Raw genomic sequence first — 13,887 nt, 5'->3', positions numbered from 1 at the left:
CAACATTGCGTTGTGGTACATCTTTCTACCAAATTCGTCTAGACATCAGTTGTCTTTGCTCGGTGGATACGAGGTATGCGTTTTTGTTTTTTAGATCATTGCATCGCAGACTCGACCACGATTGAAGCGTGTGGTAATTGTGGCATAGAGTACGGCGATGTTTTTCGCATACGAAATTTGATATCAGTTTTCCTTGAAACTGCGGTGAGAGAGTAAGGTGTTTCCCAGGATTTTTGTAAAACACTATGTAGTACCTCTTGCGGCAGAAGAGATGTGGGTTCCCCTGGGGCATCAAATATTTTGAGGAGACCTAAGGTCTCTGTTCTAGCATCAGTCTCCTTTTGGACCTCTAGGTATACGACAGTACCCAACTTTTCTAAAAATTTTGGGTATGTAAGGTCTTCTGGAGGGGAGTATGGTTCCTGCGGCTGTTTTTGTGGGTCCGATGGGAATCCCGTAGATGATGGGGATGTTTGTGGAGACATGGAATCTATGGGTGTATCTTGTTTTGGAATTGGTGAAGTTGGTTGATCTGGTAATGGTGATGATGGAGGTCCAACTGATGGTTCCCTGGAAATATGAACACTCTGTTCCGGGAAACTTGCAGATGGTTCGTTAGACATCTTGAAAGATGATTCCAGGGTTTCATAAAAACCTGCTAAAGATTGAGATAATTGCCAAAATGCCTCTTTCGTTTGAGGAGACATTGCTGAACGACCGGTTTGTTTTGGTAACTGACGTGCTCTAGGTTCCACCGGGGTTGGTTGAGGTAGAGTACGTGGAACATCATGTTTCTTCCCTGTCTTGTCCTCTGCAATCTTGGCAGAGTTGTTTGAGGACGTAGATGCATTAGAAGTAACTTGTATAACCTCTCTATGCGAGGAGGTTTTCAGCACCTTGAGCATGGGAAGAGATGGAAGTAGAGGAGCCGACGGCCCATGCTCTACCCTTTTGTGCAACCTTTTTATGATGTGAATGATGGGAATGTTTATGGTGATGGCCCGACGCTGATCCTGTGCGGATCTTATGTCTCGATGGTGATCATCTCCTATGTTTTGGTCGGGATCCTGTCGAAGTGGATCTTGAGGAACGTGAAGTACCTGAGCGGTCTGGCACTGAATCATGAGAGATAGAACGAGATAACTCTGGGGATTCGTGCCATCGCTTTAATCCATGTCGTCTTGAGTGTTTGGACTTATATAATACTTGCTTCGGAGGATTTATTACTTTCGCTCCTTCCCTTGGCGTCGGGCTCCTCAACGCCATCGTGTGTTCTGGTCCAGTGTGTGCAGATGTCTTCGGCGCCGTGGCGTGCGCCAATGTGTTCGGCTCTGTGGCCTGTACTGGTGTCTTCGGCGCTGATGTTTCCGGCTCCGTATTCGTTGGCGCCTGCGCCACTGGCGCCGTTCTCTGCGCCTTGTGCGGACGATAGTACAGCGCCCTCATTTGGAGTAAGGCTGATCAATCCCGATCCCTCAGATCAGATCCCTGATCCAATGTCCTCGAATGTCGTGGCAAGTCCTTACCTCCAGGCCTGGATGGGCGAGGATCCCACGATGCTGCTCTTTTTTGTGAGGGAGCCGGTGTCGTCGAGGGCCCGGGTGAAGAATGAGCCTCCGATGGCTCCGACAAGCTAATGAGTTCTTTCATCTTGTAAGCCTGTTGTTTTTGGGCCCTCAGGGACATTTGGGCACATAACTCAATCTTTTTTATTGTGATCGGCCCCGAGGCATCGGTAACATCGGTCATGGCCATCCGTGACAGACATTACCTTGCTGCATCTACAAGGCTTAAAGCCCGATTTCTTCGACATCTTCATGAAAAAAGAAAATGCTGAGAAGTCAGCTCCACGTGCGATCCCGCGAGCGGAAAGAACAGACCGAGGAGAATCTGTTACTTTCCTGCGCGGGAACACACGCGGAGCCACAGAGAGCAAAAATTGAATCTCTGCTTGGTAAAGCTCCGCCTCCCAGACCTGTTTGACAGATCCCATGACAGCATAGCTAATTCAGCCCAGCTATCAACGGGAAAAAAATGCCTAAGCTAGCCTATCCAATACTAAAATCACTTCACAGACTGTAGGTTTTGCATCCGCCATCTGCTGGAGACAGAGTAATACTAACGGACTGTAGGTGGCATCCTGGTATTTATGGCAGAGTCCATCAAAATTTCTCTGTCTCCATCTGCTGGAGGGGAGGCAAAACCCAGGAGTTTTGACTGATCCGCGTACGTACAGGGAAATGCCATTTTTTGTGCATAACATTTAATTTTGTGTGTACACATTGTACTTATGTGCATATAATCAAACTGTATGCATTTAAAAACTGCATACAAAAACTACTGAAACAAATGAAAAGAATCTGTGTTTAACTAGATTTATTCTTATTATTTTATGAGTATAATGATTTCAGATCAAATTGGGAATGGGAGGGGTTGAGAGTGAAACATTATAAACCATATAAAATGAAACTCCAGGTGAGGGAAGAGTCAGAACCAACATCAGGAACTATTTCTTCATGGAAAGGGTGGTGAATGTCTAGCATACACTTCCAGAAGATATGATGAAAACTAAAACAGTAAACAAATTCAAAAAGGCATGGGATAAACACTGTGGATTCATAAAGGCTAGGGGTGGAGATGAAGAAAATGGTGCATGGGGTTAACCTGCATGGAGCTACAGCTACTACCCCCAACAGAAGGCATGGGGATTACTACCCTTAACCAATTAAATTTCATGATTTTGACACAACTGCAACACCACTCTCCACTTCGACAATGGGGGGGAAGTCAGGGCCCTGACTTATGGTCCAGAGTACTGATATTCAGACATTAGGGAAAAAGTGCAGGACCGTTTCTACGGCCAAATACAAAAGCATAGTGAGGTCCAAATTCAAAAACATTTAGCTGGCAAACTCAAAAGTTGGCTGGCTAATTGAATATTTGGGCACTTATCCAGCTAAATTCTAGCCTGTTAATAAGATAACCAGCTAGAATTTAGCCAGCTAAGTTAGGGGTGTTCCAGGGACATAACTTGGATGAGTTTGCTGGTTAAGGTATCTAACTCTGATATTCAGAGTTAGTCAGATGACTTAGCCAGCTAAGGCCTGGATTTTCTAAAATCACAGGCCTTAGTGAATCGCGCGGTACCGGGGGACGGGCCTGCGAAAGCTGGCAGCGATCGTACCACCACGGTGCTATCGCTGCCGGCTTTCGCAAACCAATAGCGCCACCGTGAAAGGTGGTGCTATTGGGCGCGTTACTGGCAGCAAAAAGGGACCTTATCTTTTCGCAGTCAGCGATGTCTTCGCCGCATCTGCCCCGACTCCTCCCCTTCCGGTGCAGACTCTGCCCCGATCTAGCTATCGCACACGAAAGCTATAGAAAATAACCCCCTAAGTTTGGTTGGGCCAAAGAGCTGTCCTAAAGTTAGGTGGCTATACTTTAAGATATATGGCTATATTCAATAGTGCGGTTTCACTATTGAATATACGTTCAAAGTTAGCCGCATAGGTTTATCCGGCTAACTTTGCTAGCCAGACTGTGTCTGAATATGGACCTCAGTATGGTCAAGCAGCATTACCTGAATTAAGGCAGCTGCTCACCCTGTAAAAATGTTGCTAGCAGTAATTTTGATATGAGTTTGACAGTGCTTGGTTTTGCTATGATATTAAGTCGGAGGGTGCACAGAAAAGCAGTTTTTACTGCTTTTCTGTGCACTTTCCTGGCGCCGGAAGAAATTAGCGCCGACCTTTGGGCGGCGCTAATTTCTTAGAGTAAAATGTGCGGCTTGGCTGCACATTTTACTTACTGGATCGCTCGGGAATACCTAATAGGGCCATCAACATGCATTTGCATGTTGAGGGCGCTATTAGGTGCCGCGGGTGGGCCGCGTGTTTTCCTCCCCTTACTGAATAAGGGGTAAGGGAAAACACGCGTCCAGAGCAGGGTGACAGTGCGCTCCGACGGAGCACACTTTACTGGATCGACCTGATAGTAAATTTTCGAAAGGGCTAATTTAAGCACCTGTTTCCAAAAGTTAAGAAAACTGGCCCCTATGTATCTAATTCTTGCCTATTTTCAACTTGGGCTCTGCTGGTTCAAATCCTATCCTGGTTCAAAACGTTTCTCAATAACAGAGGTTACAAAGTTAAAATCCAAAACAAGGAATCCTCTAGATTTGACTCTGTCATAGGAGTCCCTCAAGGTTCTTCATTATCTCCGACCCTATTTAATATCTATCTTCTTCCTCTCTGCCAACTCCTCACCAACCTCAATCTAAAGTACTTCCTTTATGCAGACGATATCCAAATCATCATCCCCATCAAAGATACATACTCTGAAACTCTTGACTACTGGGAATCATGCCACCTGAAAATCAAACAACTACTAAACAACCTACACCTCATCTTAAACTCTTCTAAGACAGAAATCCTTCTCATTTCTCCGGAAACCAACATCTCCAACACTACTCTTCCCACCAACCTACCTACCACACAAGTTCGAGACTTAGGAGTGATAATAGACAACCGGCTAAACTTCAAGGCCCATAATCAACAAAACAACCAAAGACTGCTTCTATAAACTCCAGGTTCTGAAGAGGATAAGACCTCTTTTCCATGCCCAAGACTTCAGAACGATCATCCAAGCAGTCATTTTTGCAAAATTAGACTACTGCAATTCCCTATTGCTAGGTCTGCCCTCTTCCAACTCCAAACCACTACAGATGGTTCAAAATTCAGCAGCTCGATTACTAACAGGCGCAAGAAAGAGAGACCACATATCCCCCATTCTGAAAGAGTTACATTGGCTACCCGTACACTTCCGTATCATGTACAAAGCCATTTGTGTCATCTTCAAAACTATTCATCAACGCATCTCCCTCCAAGCATACAACTCGACAAGACCTACCAGAAATGTCTACCGAGGCGCCCTCAAAGTTCCCCCTGCGAAAATGACCAAACACATCACTCTAAGAGATCGTGCCACCTCCACTGCTGGCCCTTCTCTGTGGAATTCCATTCCCACAGATCTCAGACTGGAACCCTGCCTCTTAACTTTTAGGAAAGGACTTAAGACTTGGTTATTCAAGCAAGCTTTCCCAGACACAATCTAATATCACGTTATAGATACAAACCAAGGACTTCAAATATTCAGCCATTAATCATGCCATTTTTACATAGCATTTAATTTATTTGTATACCGTTCAACCGTTTATTCTTTCCTATCTCTTCCTTCTTATCCAAGTTCTGCTACCCTTGTTATTTGTAACTGCTCCTTCGATCACCACAGTTCTAGTTGTTGTATTTAATGCACTCCCGTTCCATGTAAACCAGCAAGATATGTGCTCATGATTGCCGGTATATAAAAACCTTAAATAAATAAATAAATAAATAAATAAATAAAATAAAAAAAAAACCCTGTTCTGGCTACATTGCTAGAATGCAAAAGTAATTAAGTAGCATTTAGAAAGTTGCTTTCAACTCATAATGTGAACTAAAATTACCAGATATTTGGCTAAATCTCTAAAGTATAAAACATACCATATGATTCTCTCACTCCGATAACCAGCTGAGAGTCAAAAGCTTCTCCTAATCTTTCTGCATGGACCAGCTTCATTGCACTGTCTTGAAGTCGGTTCTTTATATTTGAAAAGATGGACTCATTCCAGGTATCTAGCATTAGCTATAAGAACATATTAATAAGAGTTTTAGAGAATTGGTATAACATTCAACAGTTTAAACACAGTAAATAAATTATATATGATGCAACAGCAATCTTTCTGCATAAAATATTCCCATATTTAGTGGAAAATTGCAGGAAAATACATCTCTGCTATTCAAGTCTTTCTTTACTCTGTACTTCATCCTGCTTCATGCCATTTCAGGTCTTCCTCAGCACTGTTTTTACAATTGTCCTCCACTAGACTATGAAAGCTGGTGATATTAGTTTAGTATCCAGTGCACAGGTGTCAACATCACTGAAAGCCATCACCACCTGGTGTGAATTGCCAGTCTCTCAGTAGAGTAGCTGAAGAAAGTATTAGAGCATAATCCCTCATCAGCAAGACTGAGGCAGGAAGGCAATAGTACTGTTTCTGCCTGCATTATACCTGCTCTGCAGATAAAGAGATCTTCATTTTCTAATGCAATCAATCCAGCAACTTTTACAAGCAGTTATTCATACCTCTAATTCCAAGGAAGCAAAACACCAAGAATACATTTTTTAAAAAGTTTAAGGCAGGGCTTCTCAGTGAGGGCCCCAAACAGGTCTGATTTTCAAGATAGACATGATGAATGTCCAACAGATATATATGCATATGTTCTAAGAACAAGACTAACTTGCATACTTTGGTTAACCCTGAAAATCAGACCTGTTTGTAGCCCACAAGGACTGGAGGTGAAAATCCTAGGTATAAGAGACTTTCTAAAAAGAGCAAAAAAAAAAAAAGGTCCATAAAGAATTATACTAAAAAATACCAGTGGACATTCGACTCCACTGTTCCACTGGTTGATTTATTTATTACAGCGATTTATATTCCACCCATTTTCCAGAAGACCTGTTCTGGAACATAAAAACATAAATAAATCTGGTTTACAGTACAGACTTCTCATATAATGTAATAGAAGATGAAACATTCCATTGCAAATCATGGGGGATATGTTCTGCTATGGTACTTTTTAAAATAAAAATACTGTTATAAAGCATCTACAAAATTCTTAGGTGCTATATAATAGGGATATGCAGAAGAAAAAAAAATTGTTTCGTTAGGACCTATATTCATTTCATTAGTTTCAATATGAAAAAAAAAAAAACCTAATGAAATGTACAAACACTTTTATTTGTTTTCCATTAAAAATTATGGAGAAGCATTGCAGTCTACTCTGGGCTCCAGAATAGTGATTTAATTATTAATTCTAATGAAGCTTATGAGAAGAAGTCATCGGGTGGAGGGGGGGGGGGGGGGGAGAACTGCAATGTATTTATACTGTAGCAAAGTAGCATCAAAATGGCATACATAGTAGCCTAAGGCTCCGCAAAGGGGCACCAGGCTTACAGGATTGGCAGGGGATCTCTAAAGCTACATGAATGGAGTAAAGAAGCAGGAAGAGGAGGAAGAACACCCAAGGTGTAAAAAGAGGATACCAGCCCAACAATAGTGTCATGAACACTTGATGACATCATGAGAGGCAAAGTAGTACTGAAAGTGACAACACTAAGGTACCATGAAGGGAGAACTAAGAAGAAAACATGGCAGGAAAAATCCCCAGGTACAGATAAAGGAACCAAGAATCAGAAAGAGTGGTATCAAAATTTCAAAAGCATAGGAGAAATGCACAGCAGCATCCCAGATTGGCAAGAAGACCTTAAGATGCAAGAGCTAGAGTATGCCAGGAAGGTACAGTGGCAGAAAGAAATTAAGAACCCCAAGGCTTAAAATCTCTGCATGGCAGGAAGGCTGAGCAACACAATGATCCGAAGGAGTTGGATGAGGGGCATAGCATTAAGGCAGAGTGACATGGGAGATGCCAGTCATTCCAGTCTATCATACAGACCTTTCCCTGTCAAAGTATGGCTGCACCTGGCTGATCCACCAGTCCCAGTAGCATATGTCATGGAGTAAGCACACATCATAGGTACCCATGTGCACAGTACAGTACAACTACGAATGGGCCATGAAATCAGTTATGGTTCATGGAATGGTGCAGCAAGTGTAGAAGAATGGATATTTGTGGCAAGAACAACAGATGACAAGAAGGTGAGTACCACAGATGAAGATAAGCATGGTATTAAAAGCCTAAAGAGCGTTTCAGCAACTTTGCAAAGCAATGCATGAATAGGGAAAGATGAAAAGTGGGCAAGGAAGGGGATTTAGCAAGAACCTTGAGCAAAGCTGGAGCAGTGGAGGAAGAAATATAAAGGCACCAAGACTGGCTTGGAATGGCAACGGTGGCAAGAATTAGAATAGTAAGAGCAAAGCAGCGCAGCGAGAAGGGTTGCCATAACACACTCCAAGTATTTATTTGCCCCAGTTCTTGCACATGCACAGAAGAGCAGAGTGAGCAAGCACTATAATGTGGCAAGAATGGTTTGAATCAGGGGTGGTAGACGTGGTGTTGGTGCATAATTTATAAAAATTGAAATGGTAGTAACTGAGCAACACAGAGAGAAAAGCAGCTGTAACACCCCCCAAAGCTGTGGGGTTCTCAGAGTCACGTCCATACAGCATTTGTAAAAGACCTATACAAGCAGAAAATGTAACATTCTTAGGGACAGCAAAGTCTATTTTCAAACAGTAAAGAATTGATCCTGAACTGGCATGCTGCAGCTGTGTCAGGTCAGTGGTTATGGTTGGAACATGGCATTCTGCAGCTGGAAGTCTCAGGCCATAGTAGTTATGATTGGAGTAAGATAGGCTGATAAAAGATAAGTTAGGCCTCAATGGTGGTATTTGAGAAAAAATGAGGCAGTGGATCTCAGTGGAGTCATGCCCGAGTGGTGTTTGGCAACCACTACTGAGGCACGACTCCACTGTTTTCCCCTACCTTCTTCTCAACAGTTGTTTGGGGCAAAGCAGGCAGGGGAAGACAATGCCATTGTGCCTCAGTGGTGGTGTTCGGCTAACACCACTAAGACATGATTTCACTGATCTACTCTGCCTGCTTCACCTCAACAACTGTTTGGAGCAAAGCAGGCAGGGGAGATCAGTGGAATCAAGCCTTAGTGGTGGCGTTTGGGGCAAAAGATGCAGAAGAACTGAGTGGAGTCATGCCTCAGTGGTGGCATTTGAGGAAAAGGAGGCAGAAGAACTGAGTTGAGTCATGCATTGGTAGTGGCATTTACTGAAAAGGAGGAAGAGGAACTCCGTGGAGTCATGACCTATGGTGGTGCCTGGGGCTAAGCAGGCAGAGAAACTCAATGGAGTAATGAAGCTGTGGTGGTGCTTGGAAGATGGCAGGCAGAATAAGGATGTATGAAATCCCTGAGGTTGTGTGAGGTGTATGGCAATGTAAAGATGCTTTTGGATGTGCTGCCAAGACAGCTGTGAACTTGGGGTTTGGGTACAGGAGTGTAAGGCTGATACTGAATGTGCTGCTATCAGACTTCAGGACCCAGTGCTGTGGTTGGAGACATGTCAGGAGGCAGTAGGGTGTGTGACAGGCCCCAGTTTTCTTGATGGGAACATGTCAGAAGGAAATAAGCTGAGTCAGACCTGTTTTGTTGATTGCAACAAGTCAGGAGGCAGCACGGTGCAACAGTCCCCAGTTTTGTTGTTGGGGACATGTTAGGAGGAAGGAGGACTGGCGCTCCAATGCTGATGTGTCGTGTCAGGAGATAGCAGGATTAATCAGACCCCAGTGACAGTAAACAGGGCAAGGCAGGCAGGCAGAAGATGTCAGTGCATGTTGGCCCCTGTGGTGTTTTTGGAAACATGGCAGGAAGAAGCAGGATGCGTGTGGCCCAAATGACAGTGTTGGGGACAGCGCAGGACTCAGTATTGGTGTGTTGTGGCCCTTGGAATGGCTTCTCAGGTCGAGGAGACAGCAGCAGTGTGGTTGAAATGTGACCCAACTGGCAGTGTTGGGGACCCAGCAGGCAGATGCAGTCAGTCACTCACTGGATGTAGGCCCCGATGCTGGTGTTTGAGGCACAGCAGGTAGACAGAGCAGCTATAGGACCTACAAATTCCTATCATTTGTCTTGCTACTTGCATTGTAAATCTGGAAACCCAACCAAAGGCATTTTAATTTTCAGGAACACTAGCTCCTCCAAATGTGGTGATAGCCTGGAGCGATGACGACTTACGATGTCCCCTATCATCGTAAACACTCTTTTGCTGGGGACACTCGGTAGGCAAGAGATGGTGCTGAGCCAGATGCTGGACTTGTGGAACCAATATACCAACATATCTGTGTCCAGTCCTTTATGGTCTCTGCGAGATTGCATGTTATTGAGATTTGAGCTGCTGTCTCCTTTGCTTGTGTAAGACATGTGTCTTTCTTCTCAGCTGCTTTTGCTATCACCTGGGACAGACCAGCTCATTCAGGCTTTTTGGCCCCATGAGTGGTCTCTGGAACCGGCAGTAGCAAACATTGGTCTTCCATCTTTGGGGAACCTCAGACGTGGATCTGTTTGTCTCCCCCTGCAACAACAAGATGGAGTCTTTTTGCTCCCTCTACTGGGAGGACGGTAAACCAGCCTCAGACGCCTTTGCCTGCCATTGGGGCAAGGGGCTTCTATATGCGTATCCTCCGCTCCCGCTGGTGATTAAGATTCTCTGGCAGGATGGGGGAACCATGATCCTCAAAGCCCCCTGTTGGCCGCAGCAAGTTTGGTTCCCACTCCTGCAGAACCATTCAGTCCGGAACCTGATAGGTTTGGGCACCTCCCCGACCCTAGTCACGCAGGATCAGGGAAAGATGTGCCATCCAAACCTCAGAGCATTGTCTGATGGCCTGGATGTTGAAAGGCTAGTCTTGCAGCCCCTGTCTGTCTGACAATGTATCCCGGGTTCTGGTTGCCTCCAGGAAGCCTTTGACTAGAAAATCGTACAGCCTGAAGTGGAAGAGGTTTGCCATCTAGTGTGAGCAGCATTGGTTTGATCTGTTTATTTACTCCACCCTGAAGCTCTTTGACTATGTTCCTCCTTGTCCTAGGAGAATGAAGGTGATTACAATAGAAATGCAAGACCAAAAAAGTGAGGGGTCATTAGCTGGCTCTAGGAGATAAAAAATAAGTTAATTTACTTCATATTTTCAAAATGCAGCAGTTACAATAAGTACATATTGCCTAATATAATAGATCCATTAAAAAGGTCCTTTAAGAAACAAAATTAACTTGGCCTACCTTTCGGACAATGCTGTCTTCTACATTTGATTTCTTGTTGCTTCCTTGCTTCCCCAGTAGAGTGATCTCTAGTTGACAAAAGGGTTTGGGCAAGATATCACACTGTGTGAAGAATTTACGCCATTCTACAATATAAGCTTTTAAAAGAGCTGTATCATCTTGGTGGCTCAGTACTCTCTGAAAGAAAGAGAACCCAAAAGACTTGTTAAAAAAAAAAAAAAAGTTTTCCTTATGTCTTAAATAAAAAATAATCCATCATTTACTATACATTTTTCTAAATTGTACACAGTGAGCAGTGGATGTTCACCCTATCAAATTTAAAATGTTACTATTTTAAGACACTATTTTAAAATGTAAATAGGCTGTTATTTTTACATTTTAAAACCAATCCTCTGCTGTACCCAGAGTAGTCATGTTTCAAAGCTTTTCACAAACTGAAAACTGAACTGATGCTGGTATGAGCAGGTATGAGCCAAGATAGATATTCTGGGGTACTTTTTAAAGAGGTACATAGGGGTTCCATGTGTAAAATTAGAATATGTATATGCTCTTTTAAAATGACACCAAAACAAATATTACCTCTTAATAAGAAAGAATTTTTTTTAAATGTTTGAAAGATTTCACCAAAATTATTTCAGATCTACCTGAGATATCACATTAGTCAAATCCCTCAAAGTATTATTTAGTGCTATTTGTGTTTGGTTGATGCTCCTTTAAAAACATGAACAGGGAAAAAAAAGGTGCATTTAGGGGCAATCCAGGGCAAGATTTGGAAGTACGTGCACAAGTTGTTATTTTACCTGTATACATGCATACATTACTGAATTTGTCCATAAACTTTTATACCTGCCAACTGACCCACACAATTGATGTTGCACTTTTCTTATCTGTAACTTTTTGGTAGTAGGACAGAGCAGTGGCGTAGCCAGAATTGATTTTTTGGGTGGGCACAAGGTTAACATGGGTGGGCTGTAGGCATGCAGGTCTACTAGTTGTTTTTTTACTGATAAATAATGCCAAATTATGCAGCATAGCATTCACATCTACGCCTAAGTATGAGGTTTACTTAATGATACAAACATAATTCACGGTGATTTGTGGTACTTTAGCCTTCTTATTATTACGATTTTATACACGGCTCCTACCTGTCCATAAATTTTGAGAGAGCGGTTGTGTTGCTTATATTTAAATTGCTAATATCTCAAAATATAGATATATATTTTTACCTTTGTTGTCTGATCTTTGTATTTTTCTAATCAGTTGGTCCTGGTCTTTTTCCCATTTTCCCTTATAGCTCATTTCCTAATTCCTTTTCAGTGTCTTTCTTCTATTACTGTCTTCTTCCCTTCCACACACACACACACACACGCTTTCTCTCACAGACTCCCTCTCACACACTCAAGCTGTCACTCTCATATGCTCTCCCCCCCCAACAAGCTCACATTCAAGTTCTCACTTTCTCACCCCTCCCCAGGCTTATATTCTTATGCACACACAGACGCACATCCAGGCACCCATTCTCACCCACACACATAAACCCAGACTCCTATTCTCACCCACAAACCCATGCTCCCAGTCTCACCCACACATATTCAAGCTCCCATTCTCATCCATACATATACACATTTAAGGTACTATTCTCACCCACACATACACACATTCAACCACCCATTCTTATCCACATATTCAAGCTTCCATTCTCACCCACCCACACAAACCCAGGCTCTCATTCTCACCCATATATACACACATTCAAGCTCCCATTCTCACCCACCCACAAACCCAGGCTCCCATTCTCAACCACACATACACACATTCGAGCTCCCATTCACCCACATATTCAAGCTTCCATTCTCACCCACATACACACCCAGGCTCCAGTTTTCACCCACACACACTCAAGCACGTGCACAGCTTCCGCTTTCTCCCCCAGAGCAGGAAGATCAGCTGCCTCTCCTGCTGCCACCGGACTCCTGCTATCTTCGGGCGTCCGAACTTCCTGTCGGGTGGGGGGGGGGAGCGGAAGCGCAGCGCACCACGTCCGCTTCCTCCCTCCCCCCCCCCCCCCAAGCAGGAAGATCGGCGGGCAGTACGGCCCGACGCCCGAAGATAGCAGGAGGCCGGTGGCAGCAGGAGAGGCAGCTGATCTTCCTGCTCTGGGGGAGAAAGCGGAAGCTGTGCGCGGCGCTTCCGCTCCCCCAAACAGGAAGTTCGGCGGGCCATTTGGTCCGAAGATAGCAGGAGAACGGGTGGCAGCAGGAGAGGCAGCTGATCTTCCTGCATTGGGGGGAGGAAGCGGAAGCTGCGCGCGGCACTTCCACTCCCCCCCCCCCCCCCGAACAGGAAGACCGGTTGGCCATACGGCCGCAGCAGCGCTTCCCCGTGTGCCGTGATGGCGCGCAAGGCGTGGGTTCTCTTGTTCGCTGTCGCGGGGATGGGATCCCGCGACAGCCTTGCAGTTCCGGTGCCAGTTGGGTGGGCCTGGGTCTAAGTTGGGTGGGCACCTGCCCACCCAGGCCCACCCGTGGCTACGCCACTGGGACAGAGTGCACTAATGGGGGCTCAGAGTGAAGTGCTGCTAGGCTTAGTTGAACTGGTGAAGGTATGGTCAAACTGATTATTCCAAGTATGTGCAAACTTTCTAACACACCTTCCTATGCTTTTAATTCTGGGCTACTAAATGCAAATTATTACAATTATTATGGGTGTATTTTTATAAAAGGGATAGAGAAAATATATTTATAATAATGGGAACATGTATGTGTGCATACTAACTTAATAAATACACCAACGTAATCCAAAATCAAAACTGGATACAAGACGCAAGACTTAAATAATGACCTAATAGGCATCATCATATAGTAAAAATACTTTAATACTCTGCCTTATTTAATCATCGGTCAATGGTCAATCTGCATCTACATAGGCAATGATATATGGTGATTTTACAACATTTAAATTGAGATCCGGGAAATACCAGCAACTTTGAGTCTGGGTGCGGGATCAGTGTCTAAGTAGGTAATGATGTATGGGGATTGTACA

The 13,887-nt window shown here is 44.1% G+C and overlaps 1 protein-coding gene across 3 annotated transcripts in view; it reads right to left on the bottom strand.

Annotated features, from left to right (window-relative positions):
* Window positions 1-13,887, bottom strand: part of CUL5 (cullin 5) — a 281,644-nt gene that overhangs the window by 196,315 nt on the left and 71,442 nt on the right. For all 3 annotated transcript variants that reach the window (XM_029602461.1, XM_029602459.1, XM_029602460.1), the window contains 2 exons: window positions 10,846-11,022; window positions 5,541-5,682 (listed from right to left, as the gene is read on the bottom strand). In XM_029602461.1, coding sequence (XP_029458321.1) covers window positions 5,541-5,682; window positions 10,846-11,022 — 319 coding nt within the window. The remainder of the gene's footprint in view (window positions 1-5,540; window positions 5,683-10,845; window positions 11,023-13,887) is intronic.

This window comes from Rhinatrema bivittatum, chromosome 5, assembly GCF_901001135.1.
Source record: "Rhinatrema bivittatum chromosome 5, aRhiBiv1.1, whole genome shotgun sequence".
In the NCBI taxonomy this organism is placed as follows: domain Eukaryota; kingdom Metazoa; phylum Chordata; class Amphibia; order Gymnophiona; family Rhinatrematidae; genus Rhinatrema; species Rhinatrema bivittatum.
The sequence above is the reverse complement of the archived record's forward strand: the minus strand, read 5'-3'. Positions and strand labels throughout refer to the sequence as shown.